The sequence below is a fragment of the Mobula birostris genome, chromosome 15 (genome assembly GCF_030028105.1).
Source record: "Mobula birostris isolate sMobBir1 chromosome 15, sMobBir1.hap1, whole genome shotgun sequence".
In the NCBI taxonomy this organism is placed as follows: Eukaryota; Metazoa; Chordata; class Chondrichthyes; order Myliobatiformes; family Myliobatidae; genus Mobula; species Mobula birostris.
The window spans coordinates 7858404-7880292 of NC_092384.1; the positions used below are offsets into that span (position 1 = coordinate 7858404).

Sequence of the window (21889 nt, forward strand, 5' to 3'; positions counted from 1 at the left end):
TCCTACCCCGAGCCAACACTTTTAGCAGAGGAAAACATAAAACTGAATAATTTAGCTGTGTATGATAAATGTTGAATGTTCCAGGAACCATAATTTCCACTGCAGCCACTGGCCGATATGGGACAATTAACATGAAGCTGATTATTTCAGAAATTCAGATTTCCAGACATTCCTGACCTGACATTATCCATTCTTTTATTTATAGATGCCATAATAACATTCTACCTAGCAGTTACATTGGAATTAAAAAGCAATGTGTACCTTGGCTAGGTCAAGCTGCCGAACTTTGCCGCTTACATTTTCAGCCAGGTTGCAAGTAAATGCAATCATCCCTGCAAGTTGTTTGGCATCATCCTCAATCAGCTGCAAATTTGGACTAGGGAACAGGAACGACGAGAAAGGATCATTACAACACTATTAAGTGCATGCACAATGAAAAAGCAATGGACCATCTTTCAGAAAATATGGAAACAAATGAAGATTAGCCAGCATCAGGGAAGGGGAAGGACAAGTTTAATATTCCTCTTGCATATCACTTGACAGAACTATAAAAATTACTTTCCCACAAGAACTAAGATACTCGACCTTTATTTATCTACAAGATAGGGGCTATTCAGTTTACTGGATCCAAGCCAGCTTATTATAGATCAATATCATCACACCTATTGCACATGGTCTGCAACTTATTCCTTCTCGCAAGCTCATCAACTCCTGTTATGTTTTTCTGCTGACTTCCACTAAGGAGCAGTTTAAAATTACCATTTAACCTACCACCATATCTTTGAAATGCAGGAGGAAACTAGCATACCTGATGGAAACCCATGCAGTCACAGGGAGGATGAGTGAACTTCGTGCAGATAGCAACCAAAGTCAAAATCAAACCTAGCTCCCTACAACTGTGAGGCAGCACAACTACCTGCATTATGATAGAGGATTAGCTGGTTGGCAGAAAGCAAAGAACAGGAATGAAGGACCCTTTTCTGGTTGGTTGCCAATGACTATTGGCATTTCATCACAGTTGGTATTGAGTCTACTACTTTTCACTTTCTACATTAATGATCTAAATGGCAGAATTAATGGCTTTGTACAAAGATAGGCGGAGGAGCAAGTAGTGTTGAGAAAGCAGGGAGTCAGCAGAACATAGAACAGTCCTGCACTATAGAAACATAGAAACATAGAAAATAGGTGCAGGGTAGGCCATTCGGCCCTTCGAGCCTGCACCGCCATTTATTATGATCATGGCTGATCATCCAACTCAGAACCCCGCCCCAGCCTTCCATCCATACCCCCTGACCCCCGTAGCCACAAGGGCCATATCTAACTCCCTCTCAAATATAGCCAATGAACTGGCCTCAACTGTTTCCTGTGGCAGAGAATTCCACAGATTCACCACTCTCTGTGTGAAGAAGTTTTTCCTAATCTCAGTCCTAAAAGGCTTCCCCTCTATCCTCAAACTCTGGCCCCTCGTTCTGGACTTCCCCAACATCGGGAACAATCTTCCTGCATCTAGCCTGTCCAATCCCTTTAGGATCTTATACGTTTCAATCAGATCCCCCCTCAATCTTCTAAATTCCAACGAATACAAGCCCAGTTCATCCAGTCTTTCTTCATATGAAAGTCCTGCCATCCCAGGAATCAATCTGGTGAACCTTCTTTGTACTCCCTCTATGGCAAGGATGTCTTTCCTCAGATTAGGGGACCAAAACTGCACACAATACTCCAGGTGTGGTCTCACCAAGGCCTTGTACAACTGCAGTAGTACCTCCCTGCTCCTGTACTCCAATCCTCTCGCTATAAATGCCAGCATACCATTCGCCTTTTTCACCGCCTGCTGTACCTGCATGCCCACTTTCAATGACTGGTGTATAATGACACCCAGGTCTCGTTGCACCTCCCCTTTTCCTAATCGGCCACCATTCAGATAATAATCTGTTTTCCTATTTTTGCCACCAAAGTGGATAACTGCACATTTATCCACATTAAATTGCATCTGCCATGAATTTGCCCACTCACCCAACCTATCCAAGTCACCCTGCATCCTCTTAGCATCCTCCTCACAGCTAACACTGCCACCCAGCTTCGTGTCATCCGCAAACTTGGAGATGCTGCATTTAATTCCCTCATCCAAGTCATTAATATATATATTGTAAACAACTGGGGTCCCAGCACTGAGCCTTGCGGTACCCCACTAGTCACCGCCTGCCATTCTGAAAAGGTCCCGTTTATTCCCACTCTTTGCTTCCTGTCTGCTAACCAACTCTCCACCCACACCAATACCTTACCCCCAATACCGTGTGCTTTAAGTTTGCACACTAATCTCCTGTGTGGGACCTTGTCAAAAGCCTTCTGAAAATCCAAATATACCACATCCACTGGTTCTCCCCTATCCACTCTACTAGTTACATCCTCAAAAAATTCTATGAGATTCGTCAGACATGATTTTCCTTTCACAAATCCATGCTGACTTTGTCCGATGATTTCACCGCTTTCCAAATGTGCTGTTATCACATCCTTGATAATTGACTCCAGCAGTTTCCCAACCACCGACGTTAGGCTAACCGGTCTATAATTCCCTGGTTTCTCTCTCTCTCCTTTTTTAAAAAGTGGAGTTACATTAGCCACCCTCCAATCCTCAGGAACTAGTCCAGAATCTAACGAGTTTGAAAAATTATCACTAATGCATCCACTATTTCTTGGGCTACTTCCTTAAGCACTCTGGGATGCAGACCATCTGGCCCTGGGGATTTATCTGCCTTCAATCCCTTCAATTTACCTAACACCACTTCCCTACTAACATGTATTTTGCTCAGTTCCTCCATCTCACTGGACCCTCTGTCCCCTACTATTTCTGGAAGATTATTTATGTCCTCCTTAGTGAAGACAGAACCAAAGTAATTATTCAATTGGTCTGCCATGCCCTTGCTCCCCATAATCAATTCACCCTTCAGCCCAAGACATTGTGCCGACCTTCTAACCTGCTCCAAGATCAATCTAACCCTTCCTTCCCACATAGCACATGGATGAAAGTAAAATGGGGAGCTATCTCAGAGTCTCTTAAATGCCTCTAATTTATCTGCCTCTACCACTACCCTAGCAGGGCATTCCAAGCACCGAACATTCTGTGTATTAAAAAAAAAACTTACCTTTGACATCCCCATGTTCCTTCACCTGTTGAATTCATCCAGCAGTGTTTTTTCTCACAATCCGCCCAAACCTGTATGCTATTATCATCAATTCTCATTTTCTTTAAATTCTACCAAACCTTGCAATTCTAATTATTGCTAATAAATCTCTCAAGTCTTCTCTGCTATAAGAACAACTTCACCCTCTCCAGATGATTCATATAACTAGTGAATCTTTTAGAACCCAGAAGTCAAACAATCACCAGAGAATAGGAGGCCATTCAGCTATCAAAATGATGACAGGAACCAACTCAGCAAACCAGCCTGCTCCACAGCTCTGCTTTCCTGTAGCCACTGCAAATTACTTTCCCTCATGGGCCTAAATCCCTTTGGAATGCCTTGATTGACTTTGTTTCAATTGGTAGCAAGTTCCAGATTTCAACCACTCCATGTACAGTATAGGAAGAATTTTTCCTTGTACTTAAGCTATCATTCTAATTCACTCCCTGCTCTCTAACGCCCATCACCAGATGCTCCACGTTAAATTTGCAAACTGCATGTCCTTAAGCATTGCAATAAAGGACACAGCTTCTTCCAAGTCAATCTAAACTCATCATAATCTTCCGCACCACTATCAAATCTCTACTTATCTGACCCTGTATGCTCCCAGATTTTAAACATGATCAAGTTTCTGGAATATTCCCCTTCGCAAGTTTAATAAATTGATTTCTGCTTACTGTGTTTGCCTGTAAAGGATTTTTACGAAAACAATTTGTTACATTCACAATTGTCCAATTCCCAGGCAATTTCCTGAAATCTATAGATGGAAGATTACAGCCAGTAGCCAAAGCAGCAAAATCAGCTGTCCTGAACTCAGAGACGAGAATAGCAAATTACAGTGGACCTCAGTTAATTGTGCCATCAGTTAATCGGAGTAGCTGCTTACTTGGGACAATTCTTAAAGAACAAAAACTAATCGAGAAGTTAGCCATGATTCCCTTCATTTATTTGGGACACTATGCCACTTAATTGGAACAGCAGACTGTTTCTGAACAGTTTCTAACTAGCGTTAGTCGCGTGAACTTATTTAGTTGCTAAGATCGGGCTTAGAGCAAGTAATTTTAAATAGCATCAACTGCAAGATCAGTAATTTTTGTCACTAATAGTTGATGAGGAATAAACAGTAAGATAATTTAGAATTGTTTTGCTCACTGTGGTTTCAAACATTCAGGATTCAAGATGCCAGAAACATCCAGGAGTGAAAATGAAATGATTTCACTACTTTGACAAGTTAGGAACTACGAATAATTTGAAGGTATCAACAATCATCTTGAATGTTTCAATGAAAATGAAGATTTGGAGAATGCAAATGTTGAAAGAATTGTTTGAAGGCAGTCCATTATCTACACTAGGTCTCCACACTAATTGTGTTCATTTACAGTCAATTGAAAGAATATGGCAGCATGTTGGTTGTCTGTCATCTCCAATGACAACTGTGAAACCTGGGCAGAAGGGTCTTTAAGGTGGAAAAGCCATCGCACTAGGACAGTTCCCTTCTCTCAAACTCAGAAGTCTGGGTCCAATGGTACAATAAGTTGTCACAAACCTGGGTCTCCCTTGATTGCAGTGGATAACCAGGATTTCTTCTGTGCCTTTTCAGACATTACAGAGCTGCCTTCTTGGCCACTGGATCTCACTGCTGATCTCATTCACCCAGTCCTCTGGAACTGACAGGACAAGCAAGTTCCTATTTCACTGGAGTATGAGGCCCGCCACCTACCCTCACCTGCATTATGTTTTGTAGCTTCAAAACATTAAGCTAATTCAAAGGAAAAACGAGGGAGCTGGGAATGCGAGTCAACTCTGTTCTTTACTTAAATGAGATGCCATGTATTACGTAATGCATCATGACCCATGCAATTCACATATTTTAAAATACAACCATATGAATTATGTAAAGAAAGAACACCTAATGAAACAACATATAAAAATTATTTAAATATTACCGATATATTAAATACATAACTATTTATAAATGCTTAACTATAAACTCCAACGCAACAGGAAATGCAACTTAACTATATACACAGTAAATACTGTTCTGACATCAAAAGCATAGACAATTTTGTAATTTCCCATTCAGGCCTAAAGCTGTGGAGGCTTTCTTACTCTTGTGGGATAACGTCTTTCCTGACAAGGGAGGTCACTCTGCTTGGCAGGTGAGACTTGTATCTGTGAAATGATATCGGGTTTTGAGGCTCCTCTGTGGTAGCAGTAGGAGCTGACTCTGAAACTGCAAGAAGTGGTTCTGACAGCTCTGGATACCTTTCTTCTCCTTCCTTTTACTTCTAGTTTGTGCCTCTTGATCTTGGGAAGGTGCATTTAAGTAACTGGAATATTCACTTATTAATCCTTCTGTTGTTCTCTTTATGATCTGATCTCTCCTCTTGGTTTTCTCATCCACAACATCATCTGGCAAATCCTGTTTTCATATCTACACATTGACTTCTTTCTTTTTGGCCTTCCAGTCATCCAGCTGGGCTTTGGACTTTGCATCTACTTTTACAATCAGCTTATTGTTTCCCATTTTAAATTCATACAATAACCTTAATTCAGGTGGAGTAGATCATACACACCAAAGGCAAATGCTTACAATTTTACTGAAGCTGCTTGAACTCTCATCTGGCTTAAACCAAGCCACATTTCACAAGTAACTGCCCAATTAACATAACAATCTTCCTCAGGTATACTGCCTACAAAAACAATTGTAGTCAGACCATAGCTTTCATCACTTTCATGATTCCTGTGAGCAGCATGGTCTTTCCTTGGTCCAATATGCTTTCCAACCAGAGGCACCAATGCCTGTATCCCCTCTGTTGGACAATGGTTCATGGTGTACAGCATGGAGATAGTTGTGGCATTTTCCAGCACCTTTCTTAATTCACTTTAAATTAACTCTACGGCAGGGGATGTGGCATGCAAATTGTGGATGAAAAGAAGTTATCTTTTCTCCAGTACAAGTTCTTAGTTGGATATCTGCAGGCTTCATTTTAGTATCTTTGAAATGCCGTTCAAACTCATTTTGTGGAATGACTGAAACAACCAAGCCAGTGTTCAATTCCATTTTAATTAATTTGCCATTCACCACTGGTGTAAGCCATATTGCTTGTCTATTGTTAGTTTTCACACTGTAAATCCTCAGACTACACAGTCCCATGTCACTTTCATCATTATCAGATATTTTATCCGCAGCAAAGAGATTAGTGCTCTTTTTTGAAACTGCAACTTGAATTTTTAGGTTTTTCACCTCCCTGTATTGTCTGTTTATTTTGCTACCCAACTTGTTCTTTGTAGGCTTCTTTGTTACATTTTCTGCATGTTTCACCTTTAAAACTGCATTGGTCTAGTAAATGTGAGCCCTTGCCAGAATGGTAACACCATTTGTTTGGTCAGGCCATCTTCTATTTAGATGTTGCAATTCTGTTCACACTGTTGCAAAGAACTATAGTCTACAAATCAGTGAACTCGAATGAATCAAGGAAGCAGACAGGCCAATTGCCTTTGTTCTTGCCATGAGGGAGGAGATGGCGGCCACCATTTTATGAAGAGACTCCATTTCATGAGCTAAAGTCACTTGGCTTGATCAGTGTTCTGAAGTAGACACAATGATGATTCAGGTAAAATGCTGGACTAGGGATAAGTTATTTGTGAGGTGTTCGTTGGTTGGATATAACATGCAGGTTTATGAGTCCTGACGAAGGGTCTCGACCTCAAACGTCGACTGCACCTCTTCCTAGAGATGCTGCTGGGCCTGCTGCGTTCACCAGCAACTTTTATGTGTGTTGTTGTTTGTTCAGGTTTATGAATGTTGGGTTCTCTGTCTGGTCTGTGTGATTCAAGCTGGTTGCTGATTACCAATTGTCACTTGCTGGGAAGAGGGCAATAAATGGATGCTGGCCTGGAGCTGAGCCACTAAAAAAGGTGAAAGGTCAGACACATGACCGACCACCAACGACAATAGAATGCAATATTTGAATTGGTAAGAAATGAGTATAAAAGCAGAGGTTTTCACATACAACAGAACAATGACTCGGTAGCAGGTTCACCATCATGGATGTGAGGCGTGCATTGACACAGGGAGATTTAAAACAGGACTATGAGGGACATGTGACCAGCCGCAGAAAATCCTTTTTAACTGGTATTATATTTTCTACTCCTTAACTGTTCATTGCTGCAGAAGTTATCTTTTCTCCAGTACAAGTTCTTACTTGGATATCTGCAGCCTTCCATTTACTATCTTTGAAATGCTGTACAAACTCATTTTGTGAACGACTGAAACAGCCAAGCCAGTGTTCAATTCCATTTTAATTAATTTGCCATTCACTTTTGGTGTAAGCCATATACTAAACAGATACTCAGTTGTGCAAGTTCACTTGTTCTTCCGTTGAGACAATAAAGGAACTTATTGGTAATTACAAATTTTCTTTGTGCCTCCCTGATCATTATTACAAGGGGTGATTCTTGTAACAATGCTCACTTTCATTCCTGACTACAACTCAGTTGTCTTTGTCTGCTGCTTCCACTGATACAGCAATTTCAACTGCTCTTTTAAATGTGTGTTGTGCTTCAGTTAGGTCTGTTTTTGAATGTTTTCTTGTAAAATTCCATAAGCTAAATGATTCTTCAGTGCATCATTAAGTCCATGGCTGAACTGACAATGCTCACTCTCTTCAATTCAGATACATATACCAAAATGGACTTCCCTTCCTTTTGATTTCACCTATGAAACTTAAAACATTCTGTAATCAACAACGGTTTTGGTTCCAAGTATTCATGTTTTACTTACATAACAACAGCAAAGTTCATTTCTGCTGGTTTGGTTGGAGCATTTAAACTTCAAAGCAAACTGTATGCCTTTAAACCCAATGCACTGAGAAAAATTGGAACTTGTTTCTCATTGGCCATTTCATTTGCCTCAAAATACTGCTGAATTAGCTCAAGCAAACATGAGCCCATTGAGCAATCGAATGTGTCTGTCTTTTCAATGTATTTCCATTTCTGCCGCTTTTTTATGATTACTATCACTGGTACCCACTGCACTACATTCTTTTACTCACCATTCCTCACTGGGATTTTTTTTTTTTAAAAACTCGAATGTCTTGCTGCACTTCAACAGGTCAATAGCTGCCTCAGGTTGATTTTAAAAATACCTCGTGGCTACTGTAATGAATTGTAGTTTCAAAACATTAAATCAATTCAAAAGGGAAAACACGAAAACTGGGAATGTGAGTCTAACTCTGTTCTTTAATTGAGGCATGCACATATCTCGTGGTATTGCACATGACTAATGCAACTCACTTATTTTTACATACAACCTAAAATTAATTGTTTAAACAAACAAGACCAAAGGTGAGTGAGCTGTCCCAGAATGCACATGACAAGTCCCTTCAGTAAAGGCGCTACCCCTCCCGGGACACCCCATACAGGCAGCGCACACTGGATGAGTTCCTAATGGTTATCAACAGAGAAATTAATACACAATTTTTTAGTACTGTATTAGGACTGGTCGTGTCCTAATTTGTTCTGTATTTCATTTAAATACATAATTTGATACTTGGTTAAATGGTTGTTTGTCTTTTTTTATACCTTCTTAACTATTTCCATGAACAACCATTTAACCGAGTATCAAATTATATATTTAAATGAAGTACAGAACAAATTAGGACACCATCAGTCCTAATACAGTATTAAAAAATTGTATTAATTTCTTATGTGTCCCAATTAGCTGGAATCCATTGTAATTTGTAAAATATACTAATGTTGACATATTGTCAAATTATCATAGCACCTCCCCATCTAAAAGGTCAGGGTAATCTTAGCCTAATACAACATGAAAACTTGAAATGTCAATAACAGAGCAACCATGATATTAACAATCAAATTCAATAAAAATATTCTGGTTAGAGGCACATAGAGCAATAGTATGAAAGCTCACACCTATCTCTAGTGTGCTTTATGATTTCAACATTGGTATCAATCAAGCTGCTACAGATAACCTAATTCACAGTTCAGGCAACTCAAATGCATACTCCATCAGGGTATGAACATCTGCAAATAATGGACTAAACAAGGTTTATCATGAAGCTGGATGTTTTAGTACCACGTTCTATGATACTGGCTTAAAGGACAAACCAACAGGTGTGTATGCGGTGATGCACCATTGACTACTGATCTCCTCCTGGTGTGCAGTACAGCCACACATCCATAATGAGAACCTGCCGATTAAGCAGGTGCGCAACTCTATCAGATCAATGTGTAGAGGCAGAAATGAAGCTTATGAGAGAAGCTTAAGAAATCTAAAGTGGGATTTACCCTTAAAATAAATAATTGCTCTGTTATGTCTTCAAATAAGTTTAATTGAATGTATTTTCCTGAAGGGCATTAGTGCCAGTGCATTAAAAGATCCAAACTATATTGCAGAATATACAATTGGAAAGCAATTTGTCCAACACTATGGTCTAGATACAATTAGTAATACTGTGAACTCAATCAGAAAAAAATTCTCTCAGCTATTAACAGTAGCTACTGTGCATTAACTTTTTATTCATTTTGTCTTAAAATTGGTACCCACCCCATCCGATGCAAAGCGGCCATTTTACCCTCCAGGCTGCTCTGCTGTCCAACAAGAGCCTCAAGTTCTGCTTCAACCTCCTTCTGCATTAAGAACATAAGAAAGCAATTATCTTGTTCAAAACAACAGTAAATCTCTGCATAAACATATCTTACAGATACATTAAAATACAAATGATCCCAATAGCAAACATGCTACCCTTATAAAGGTCTTACAGACAAACACAAGACCACACAAAAGCTTTTCAGGAAAAGTATGCTTTCCAATAGCACAGAACCTCACCATGCTCCTTGCTACTGTTGGTCCACAAAAATATTTCTTCCACAAACACATCAGGTTTTGCTTTACCATTTCTAATTCTTCAACTAAAAAGGTATTCTGCATCAGTAAGTCTGAATACAGAGTCTCTCAAATATATGTGACTATGGTATCTAAACACCTTGGTAAATTAGTTTATTGTTATCATATGTACCAAGGTACACTGAAATACATTGTTTTGCATGCCATCATTCAGATCATTTCTTTACATTTAGTGCATTGAACAGCACAATATGAAGAGATTGTGGCAGCATTAGTAATGATCTTTCAAGAATCACTAAATTTTCAAATGGCTCCAGGGGACTGAAAAATCACAAATATCACTCCTCTCTTTAAGAGGGGAGGGAGGCAGAAGAAAGGAAATTATAAGCCAGTTAGCCTGACTTCGGTGGTTGGGAAGGTGTTGGAGACCATTACTAAGGATGAGGTTTTGAGGTACTTGGAGGCACATGACAAAATAGGCCAAAGTCAGCATGGTTTCCTTAAGGAGAAATCTTGCCTGACAAATCTGTTTGAATTCTTTGAGGAAATAACAGGCAGGATAGACGAAGGGTTGTCGGTGGATGTTGCTTACTTGTATTTTCAGAAGGCCTTAGAGAGGGTATCACACATGAGGTTCTTAACAAGTTAAGAGCCCATGGTATTATAGGAACGGTACTAGAATAGACAGAGATTGGCTGACATGCAGGAGGCAAAGTGTGGGAATAAAAGGGGTCTATTCTGGTTGGCTACCGATAACTAGTAGTGTTCCACAGGGGTCAGTATTGGGACCACTTCTTTTCACATTTAATGTCAAAGTTCAAAGTAAAATTTATTATCAGAGTATATACATGTCGCCACATACAACCCCGAGATTCTTATTCCTGTAGGCGTACTTAGCAAATCTATAGATCTATAAGTGTAAACAGGATCAATGAACAACAAACTGTGCAAACAGAAATATAAATAAATAGCAATAAATACTGAGCAAGATAAAGAGTCCTTAAAGCGAGACCAACGGTTGTGGGAGCAGCAGAAATAGAATGAGTGTAGTTACCCCCTTTTGTTCAAGAGCTTGATGGTTGAGGGGTAGTAACTGTTCTTGAACCTGGTGGTGAGAGTCCTGAGGCACTTGTACCTTCTACCTGATGGGTACTACATTTAACTAAGGGGGGAGGTCAATGTTTTAGATAATAGAAATGAAGGCTTTGTGGCCCAATTTGCAGATATACAAAGATAGGTGAAGGGCAGGTAGTGTTGAGGAAGTAGGAAGCCTGCAGAAGGACATAGACAGATTGGAAGAATGGGCAAAGAAATAGCTGATGGAATACTGTGTTGGGAAGTGTATGGTCATGCACTTTAGTAGAAGGAATAAAAGCGTAGAATGGGGGGAAAATTCAAAATTCCAAGGTGCAAAGGGACTTGGGTCCTCCTGCAGGATTCCCTAAAGGTTAACTTGTAGGTTGAGTTGATGGTAAGGAAGGCAAATGCAATGTTAGCATTCATTTGGAGAGGATGAATAAGATGGTGAGAGGCATTGACCGTGTGGATAGTCAGAGGCTTTTTCCCAGGGCTGAAATGGCTATCATGACAGGGCACAGTTTTAAGGTGCTTGGAAGTAGGTATAGAGGAGATGTCAGGAGTAAGTTGTTGTTGTTGTTTTATGCAGAGAGTGGTGAGTGTGTGGAATGGGCTGTCGGTGATGGAGTGGAGGCAGATATGATAGGATCTTCTAACAGACTCCTGGATAGGTACATGGAGCTTAGAAACCCTAGGTAATTTCTAAAGTAAGTGTATGTTCGGCACAGCATTGTGGGCTGAAGGGCCTGTACTGTGCTGTAGGTTTTCTATGCTTCTGGGACTGGAATACAAGAGTAAGGATGTGACGCTGACGCTTTATAAGGCACTGGTGAGGCCTTACGTAGAGTATTGTGAGTAGTTTTGGGTCTCTTATTTAAGAAATGATGTGCTGGCATTCCAGAAGGTCCATAGGAGGTCCACAAGAATGATTCTGGAAATGAAAGGGTTAACATATGAGGCACATTTGAAGGCTCTGAGCCTATACTCACTGGAGTTTAGAAGAATTCCAGAAGGGGGGATCTCATTGAAACCTATCCAATATTGAAAGGCCTAGACAGAGTGGATATGGAGAGGAGGTTTCCTATGGTGGGTGAATCTAGGACTAGAGGACACAGCCTCAGAATAAGGAGCTTACACTTAGAACTGATGTGAGGAGGAATTTCCTTAGCCACAGGGTGGTGAATCTGTGGAATTCACTGCCACAGATGGCTGTGGAGGCCAAGTCATTGAGTTTCTTTGAAGCAGAGGTTGATAGATCCTTGATTAGTCAAAGGTTACAGGGAAAGGGCAGGAGAATTGGGTTGAGAGGGATAATAAATCAGCCACAATGGAATGGCAGGAGACTCAATAGGACATATGGGCCTGATTCTGCTCCTACACGAGGAAATCTGCAGATGCTGGAATTTCAAGCAACACACATAAAAGTTGCTGGTGAATGCAGCAGGCCAGGCAGCATCTCTAGGAAGAGGTACAGTCGATGTTTCGGGCCGAGACCCTTCGTCAGGACCAACTGAAAGAAAAGCTAGTAAGAGATTTGAAAGTGGGAGGGGGAGGGGGAGATCCGAAATGATAGGAGAAGACAGGAGGGCGGGGGGATGGAGCCAAGAGCTGGACAGTTGATTAGCAAAAGGGATATGAGAGGATCATGGGACAGGAGGCCTAGGGATAAAGAAAGGGGGAGGGGAAAACCCAGAGGATGGGCAAGGGGTATAGTCAGAGGGACAGAGGGAGAAAAAGGAGAGAGAGAAAACGAATGTGTGTGTGTATATATATATATATATATATATATATATATATATAAATAAATAACGGATGGGGTACAAGGGGGAGGTGGGGCATAAGTGGAAGTTTGAGAAGTCAATGTTCATGCCATCAGGTTGGAGGCTACCCAGACGGAATATAAGGTGATGTTCCTCCAACCTGAGTGTCTGCTAGAGAAAACAGGATCTCCCAGTGGTCACACATTTTAATTCTACATTCCATTCCCATTCTGATATGTCTATCCACGGCCTCCTCTACTGTAAAGATAAAGCCACACTCAAATTGGAGGAACATTGACTTCTCAAACTTCCACTAATGCCCCACCTCCCCCTCGTACACCATCCGTTATTTATTTATATACACACACATTCTTTTTCTCTCTCTTTTTCTCCCTCTGTCCCTCTCACTATACCCCTTGTCCATCCTCTGGGCTTCCCCCCCCCCTTTTCTTTCTCCCTAGGCCTCCTGTCCCATAATCCTCTCATATCCCTTTTGCCAATCAACTGTCCAGCTCTTGGCTCCATCCCTCCCCCTCCTGTCTTGTCCTATCATTTTGGATCTCCCCCTCCCCCTTTCAAATCTCTTACTAGCTCTTCCTTCGGTTAGTCCTGACGAAGGGTCTCGGCCTGAAACGTCGACTGTACCTCTTCCTAGAGATGCTGCCTGGCCTGCTGCGTTCACCAGCAACTTTGATGTGCGAGTCTGGTCCTAATGTCTTATGGTCTAGTACAAGAGAAAACAATAACAGAATGCAAAATGGAGTGTAACTATAAAGAGAAAGTGCAGTTCAGGCAGACAGTACAGTGCAAGGCCATAATGAGGTAGCCTTTGAGGTCAACAGCCTATCTTACTGCACAAGCGGGCCATTCAGTAGCCTTATTACAGCGGGACAGAAGCTGCCTTTGTGCCTAGTGGTACGTGCTTTCAGACTTTTCTATTCTTTGTTATATGGGAGAGGGGCAAAGAGAAAATATCCAGTGTGGGCGCAATCTTTAATTATGTTGGCTGCTTTTACTGCAGCAGTGAGAAGTGTAGATGGAGCGTAAACACCTTCTCAATGGGACTTAAACCATGCAAACCAGGGGTAACCTATGTTTGAGTGCAGCTCTGTGAGATGTACTAATTCCAATTATAGTACAGCTGAGCTTCTAGATTAACTTTATTGTCTCAGATTAGTCAGGATTTCTGCTCCTGTATTGTTCACAGTTTCCTCTAATGAAAAGAATGTGGTAATTACAAAAAAAAAAGGTAAATGCAAAGGAGTCACAAACTATTTCTTGCAACTGTCTTCCTTGGCTTTTTGTAATTCTCGATTTAGATCCATGAAAGGTATTCCACCCTCTTCCATTCTTGAAATAAACTCAAATTACCCTTCAACAATCTTTTGAATAAGCACCTTTTACATGAAAACATTTATTAGATGAGAAACAACACTTACAGAGGAGGTAGTAACTTCAAACATCACATAACTAAGCCCTCGGGATTGCTACCTGTGCCACGTGCTAGCGAGGGCAAGAGTCGTTAGATCAGGCAGATGAATGCCTGGCTGAGAGACTGGTGTAGGGGGCAGGGCTTCAGATTCAGTTTTGGTCTCCTTATTTAAGAAAGGATGTGCTGACGTTGGAGAGGGTACAGAGAAGATTCACTAGAATGATTCCGGGAATGAGAGGGTTAACATATGAGGAACGTTTGTCCGCTCTTGGACTGTATTCCTTGGAGTTTAGAAGAATGAGGGGAGACCTCATAGAAACATTTCGAATGTTAAAAGGCATGGACAGAGTGGATGTGGCAAAGTTGTTTCCCATGATGGGGGAGTCTAGTACGAGAGGGCATGACTTCAGGATTGAAGGGCGCCCTTTCAGAACAGAAATGCGAAGAAATTTTTTTAGTCAGAGGGTGGTGAATCTATGGAATTTGTTGCCACGGGCAGCAGTGGAGGCCAAGTCATTGGGCGTATTTAAGGCAGAGATTGATAGGTTTCTGAGTAGCCAGGGCATCAAAGGTTATGGTGAGAAGGCAGGGCAGTGGGACTAAATAGGATAAAATGGATCAGCTCATGATAAAATGGCGGAGCAGACTCGATGGGCCGAATGGCCTACTTCTGCTCCTTTGTCTTATGGTCTTATGGTGTAAAGGTAAAAAATCAAGACGAAAACTCTACTGCATCCACTTATCCATCAACCAAAAATGGAAATGTTAATATGGAGACCTCCAGGATCATCCCCCCCTAGAAGAGCAGAAGTGAAAGGATACTCCACTGAAAAGAATGTGGCCCTCTTCAGAGTTATATCAAACACCACAGCCACTACACTTGACTCTCAATCAACGTTTAAAATAACCTGATTATCTATGGCATCTTTCTGTGCACATATGGGCTGTCACATTTCCAACATTAAAAACAGCAATCACTCTTTCTAATATGAAATGCACCCAGTGACCAAAGAAGGTGACAGGCGCTATAGAAATGCTCTATCTACATGCACCTGGCTGTACCTTACTCTTTTTTTTTTAAAAACCTTCTCCATCTATCAAGTCTCTCAACTCCACCCTTCCTCTCCCATCAAACCTAGCTCAATTTGTCCATTATTCTTCCAGAACCCTTCCCTCCCATTCTCTTCAGTACCCCCTATCTCAGTGCTTCCCGCTGTCCTTATACACCCTCACTGTGTGTGGCTGTGTACTGCCACACACAGCTCCAATCTGATCAGACTTGCAGATAGGCTTCATTCCGACAATGATGAGACAGTCTACAGAGAAGTCAACACCCCGACACAGTGGTGCCAAAAAGGACAACCTCTCTCTCACTGTCGAAAGAACTAAGGAGTTGATCATGGAAAGTTCTGTAGAATACTCTGCCTCAGAAGGCAGTGGAGGCCAATTCTCTGGATTCTTTCAAAAAAACAGATAGAGCGCTTAAAGATAGCGGACTGAAGGGATATGGGGAGAAGGCAGGAAAAGGGTACAAATTGTGGATGATCAGCCATGATCACAGCGAATGGTGGTGCTGGCTCGAAGGGCTGAATGGCCTAATCCTGCACCTATTGTCTACTGGATAGCAGAAGGAAAAGAGACAGACTAATACCTATTGATATCAATGGGACTGCAGTTGAGAGGGTGAGTAGTTTCAAGTTCCTCGGTATACACATCACGGAGGATCTCATCTGGACTGTACATACTGGCTGTGCGGTGAAAAAAGCACAACAGTACCTCTTTCACTTCAGACAGCTGAAGACGAGTCCCCAGATCCTCAGAACTTTCTACAGGGCAGCATTGAGAGCCTCCTGACTGGCTGTGTCACTGCCTGGTATGGGAACTGTACTACCTTCAATTGCAGGGCACTGCAAAGAGTGGTGCGGACAGCCCAGCGCATCTATGGATGTGAACTTTCCTTTGATCAGAATATTTACAGCAGCTGGTGCATAAAAAGGAGGATCATCAGGGACTCCAATCACCCCAACCACAAACTGTTTCGGCTGCTTCCGTCCAGCAAACAGTACCGTAGTATTAAGGCCAGGACCATCAGGCTGCGGGACAGCTTCTTTCACCAGGCCATCAGATTTATCAATACATATTGATCTGATTGCATACCTGACTGTACATACATGTACATAAAACAATTATCTATACAATCTTAGTGTTTGGACAATATCCTCCCACATTTCCCTTCATTATTGCTTCCACATAGCGACAGAGGCACAACATAAAGATTCTTACTCCCTCACGTTGTGAGATGGATGCCAGAAATAAAATTAATTCTAACTTTAATTCCACTTTATAAAAGCTATCTCCCTTCAGTCCTGGTGCTAGGTTTCAACCTGACACATCGATAATTCTTTTCGCCTCACGTCAGCAGACCCACTGAGTTCCACCTGCAGATTATTTGCTGCTCCACTTTCTAATAACTGAATTCTGTTGTATCACCACAGAAATATGTAGTGTATGAACACTCTAACAAACTTCTATAGGTGTACTGTTGAAAGTATCCTGATTGATTGTATCAGCAATTTGAATGTGCAGGAACATACAAAGCTGCAGAGTAGCAGACACAGCCCAATACATCAGGCACATTCCTTCCTGCCATCTGTAGTACTTACATGAGCCGCTGCTCAAGAAGGCAACATCTTTCATCAAAGATCCCCACCATCCAAGCCATGCCATCTTCTCACTACTGCCATCGGACAGGAAGTACAGAAGCCTGAAGTCCCACATCATCAAATTCAGGAACAATTACTTCCCTTCAGTTATTAAAGTTGGTTGAAGAACTGAATAATCTTAATCACTACCCCAGTAGAGCAATACTCTGGACCACTTTGCACTGCGACTGACTTTTGTTTTATTCTAATCGCGTTCTTTCCTGTATAATTTATTATTTTATGAATGTTACGTGCCTGTGGTGCTACTGCAGGTTTTCACTGCACCGGTCCGTACGTGTACTCGTGTGTTTGATAACAAACCTGACTGACTTTGAGCAGGTTTGCAAAGAAACACCTTCAACAGGGCATGGACCGGAACAGTGGACAAATGACTCTTCAGACGCACACGAAAACACACGGACAGGGCTGTTCACGACCCCACAATCTGCACCAGTGGACACTGACGGATAAACAGGCAGTCGCAGTCTCAGTCCCCGGTCCCACCCCTCTCCTGCCAGGCTGTCCCCCACCTCCTCGCTGCACAGCTTGCTGTAGGCTTCCTGCAGCTCCGCGATTTCCGTCAGTCCCTCCAGGAACTCCATGGACAGGCTGGAGCTACGGCCTGCAGGCGACGTGGAGCCAGCTGCCATCTTCTCCGTCGCTCGGCAACGCTTCCGGGAGCAGTCGAGGACCCCACTCCTCGGGCTGACCGACAACTGCCTGACCCAACTCTCCCAAGCGGGTATATATCTCTGCAGTCATTTCCTCCCTGCTCCAACTACTCCAGAAAATCCCAGCTATAGGACAGGCTTACAACTGATCATCCACAGCAACCAAAAAAAATCAAGCACTACAGAGCAGAAACAGAAGTTAAGGTGGACTGGGAGCTCCCGGTCAGAACCCTGCACGACAACAGCACAGGATATTTGGTCGCTAGCGGCTGGGACTGAGTGGCAGCTGTTTTGGCAGACCCCTGAGCAACTTAGCAGCCCTATTTAGGGACCGCACTGCTCACCCCATTTGGGGAAGGGCCTAGAAAAGGTGGCCTAAAAATTGCCCACTCAATCACTCACCTGGACAGGTTACCGTGCCTATCGGGTTATTCCATTATTGCGGTCGAAATAAGAAACAATACAACCTAAAACTGGCAACATGGAATGTAAGGATTCGTATGACATCTCTGACAAACCTCACCAGAGAACAGCCTTGATTGCTGCTGAGCTAAGGCGCTGCAACATCGACATTGCTGCCCAGAGTGAGACCAGGCTCCTGGATGAAGGCTCTTTAACAGAGGAAGGGATGGGTTACACCTTCTTCTGGAAAGGTTTCCCCCCAGGTGGACAACATCTCCACGGAGTAGGCTTGGCCATCAAGAACACCATTCTACCAAGTCTTACAGAAACACCTGTTGGCATTAGTGAAAGACTAATGACCTTCCGTATCCCTCGGCAAAGAACATTATGCCACGCTTCTCAGTGCCTATGCACCAACTTTGCCATCTGAGAATGAGGCCAAGGAAGGCTTTTATCAGACATTGTATGAAGCTCTTTGTTGGATCCCCAAGAATGATAAGATCCTTTCGCTTGGGGACTTCAACGCTAGGGTGGGACAGAACAACGGGATATGGAGTGGGGTGCTAGGTAGGCATGGTATTGGCAACGTGAATGCAAATGGCATGAGGCTACTTACTCATTGCTCTGAGCATAACCTTACCATAACCAACACCATCTTCCAGCAGAAGGCAAAATATAAGAACTCATGGATGCACCCTCGCTCTAAACATTGGCACATGATCAACTTCATCATTGTGAGATGTAGTGACATCAAGGATGTTCTTATCACCCGTGCCATGAGAGGTGCAGAGTGCTGGACTGACCACTGTATGATTTTGGCCAAGCGCCATATGAAAGTGCGTCCCCCCTTGTGGCTGCAAAAACCCAATAAAAAGGGGCTAAATTGCAACCGCCTGAGAAACACAGAAGCAAGGAGTGAGTTTCGACGCATCCTAGCTGAGAAACTAAGGGAGTTGAAACCTTGTCTGAGCTCAGAAAATACCATGGAACAACAGTGGACCTATATCAGCTCTGCACTCTATGAGGCAGCAGCCCAATCCATCGGCCATAAGAGCAGGAACCACCAAGATTGGTTTGACGATAACTCAGACACCATCCATAATTTGCTTAAGGACATGCACAAAGCACACCGGGCAACTTTAGACAACCTGTCATCCACCAGCATCAGGCAGCTCGGAGGAAAGTGCAAGAGGCAATTCGGGCCATACAAAATGAGTGGTGGACTGAGAAGGCGCATGAAATCCAGCCCTTTGCCAATAATAATGACATACATAATTTTTACAATGCTGTCAAAACCATTTATGGCCCAATAAATCGATGCATTACTCTCCTGAAAACAGCAGATGGTCTAACACTTCTGAAGAATCAGAATACCATTCTGCTGAGGTGGGCTGAGCATTTTAACACCCTGCTTAATCAGGACTCTGACATATACCCCACCATCCTGGACAAACTGCCTGAACTTCCTCCCATCCATGACCTCAGTCTACCACCAGCCTTCCAGGAGGTTCTATCAGCTGTCCATTCCCTTAAGAACAACAAGTCCCCTGGCACTGACAATATCCCTGCTGAGTTACTGAAGAACGGAGAGTACATGTGTATGCTCACCCTCTACCAGTACATCACCAAGGCCTGGACTGATGAGAGCATCCCACAGCAATGAAGAAATGCAAACATTGTTGTCATTTATAAGAACAAGGATAACAAGGCCATCTGTGGCAATAGTAGGGGCATATCATTCCTTTCTGTTGCTGGAAAGGTCCTGGCTAAGGCGATGCTTCAGAGACTCATTAGCAACATCACTGAGTCAATGCTGCCTGAATTGCAGTGTGAATTTAGGAAGAACAGGAGCACAATCGACATGATCTCTACATAGAAACATAGAAAATAGGTGCAGGAGTAGGCCATTCGGCCCTTCGAGCCTGCACCGCCATTTATTATGGTCATGGCTGATCATCCAACTCAGAACCCCGCCCCAGCCTTCCCTCCATACCCCCTGACTCCCGTAGCCACAAGGGCCATATCTAACTCCCTCTTAAATATAGCCAATGAACTGGCCTCAACTGTTTCCTGTGGCAGAGAATTCCACAGATTCACCACTCTCTGTGTGAAGAAGTTTTTCCTAATCTCGGTCCTAAAAGGCTTCCCCTCTATCCTCAAACTCTGGCCCCTCGTTCTGGACTTCCCCAACATCGGGAACAATCTTCCTGCATCTAGCCTGTCCAATCCCTTTAGGATCTTATACGTTTCAATCAGATCCCCCCTCAATCTTCTAAATTCCAACGAGTACAAGCCCAGTTCATCCAGTCTTTCTTCATATGAAAGTCCTGCCATCCCAGGAATCAATCTGGTGAACCTTCTTTGTACTCCCTCTATGGCAAGGATGTCTTTCCTCAGATTAAGGGACCAAAACTGCACACAATACTCCAGGTGTGGTCTCACCAAGGCCTTGTACAACTGCAGTAGTACCTCCCTGCTCCTGTACTCGAATCCTCTCGCTATAAATGTCAGCATACCATTCGCCTTTTTCACCGCCTGCTTTACAGCCCGGCAGCTTCAGGAAAAGTGCCAGGAGCAACATCAGGACCTGTTTATGGCCTTTGTTGACCTCTCCAAAGCATTCGACACTGTGCAAATAGAGCTCTTATGGGATGTTCTCCTTAGGTTTGGCTGTCCCAATAAATTTGTTAACATTCTCTGCCAGTTCCACGATGGGATGACTGCTCGGGTGATCATAGGAGGACATGAGTCCAAGCCCTTCCTTGTACACACAGGGGTGAGGCAGGGGTGTGTGCTGGCACCAGTGCTCTTTAACATCTTCCTCTTGTGTATTACCAAGCTTCTCCACAACGAGATTGAAGACAGCAGCGGTGTGGCAGTGGACGTCAGATTAGATGGCAACATCTTTGTCATCAGGAGGCTTCACGCAACCACCAAACTCCGTAGAGAATGGGTCCTGGAGCTGCAGTATGCAGACGACTGTGCTCTTGTGGCCCATACTCCGGAGGATCGTCAGACTGTCCTTGCTGTGGCGGTGAGAGCGTACAGCAGGATGAGCTGACTGTCAATACCACCAAGACAGAAGTGGTTTGCCAATGGAGTACCAGTGTCCCACCCGCTCTACCTGCCTTCACTGTTGGTGATGAAAAGCTGTCAGTAGTGCCATCTTTCAAATATCTGGGGAGCATTCTCTCTGAGGATAGCGGCATTGTCAACGACATTCAGAGCCACATTAAACAGGCATCAGCTGCCTTTGGGAGACTTCGGCGTAGAGTCTTTCAGAACAGGAGCCTTCGTCCCTCCACAAAGGTCACCGTATACCAAGCAGTCCATGTCACCACCCTCCTTTATAGCTGTGAAGCTTGGGTAACCTACAGCCGTCACATCAAGTCCATGGAGCGCTTCAACATAAACTGCCTCCAGCACATCCTGGGAATTACCTGGCGTGAGCGGGTGCCTCACACTGAAATACTTGTAAAGACCAACTGCAGGAGTATTGAGGCCATGATCACCCAGCGTCAGCTGCAGTGGCTGGGGAACGTGATAAGCATGCCCCCATGTCGGCTACCCCACAGAGTGTTATACGGCCAGCTACATCATGGTCGACGCTCAGCTGGAGGGTCGAAGAAGTGCTATAAGGATCAGATGAAGAATGCTTCAAGGAAGTGCAAGATCAGACCCGAGGACCTGGAGGAGGTTGCTGCTGACCATACCACTTGGTGACAGCTGTGTAGGGACGGGGTTCGTATTCTGGAGATGGAAAGAACAACCAGAAGACAGCAGAAGAGAGCC

At 43.1% G+C, this 21889-nt stretch overlaps 1 protein-coding gene across 1 annotated transcript in view; it reads right to left on the reverse strand.

Moving 5' to 3' along the window:
• Window positions 1–17695, reverse strand: part of cog4 (component of oligomeric golgi complex 4) — a 79431-nt gene extending 61736 nt beyond the window's left edge. The window contains exons 1-3 of the mRNA XM_072279287.1: window positions 17555–17695; window positions 9754–9836; window positions 262–376 (exon numbers count right to left, since the gene is read on the reverse strand). Coding sequence (XP_072135388.1) covers window positions 262–376; window positions 9754–9836; window positions 17555–17674 — 318 coding nt within the window. The 5' untranslated portion in view covers window positions 17675–17695. The remainder of the gene's footprint in view (window positions 1–261; window positions 377–9753; window positions 9837–17554) is intronic.
• Window positions 17696–21889: the final 4194 nt, after the last annotated feature.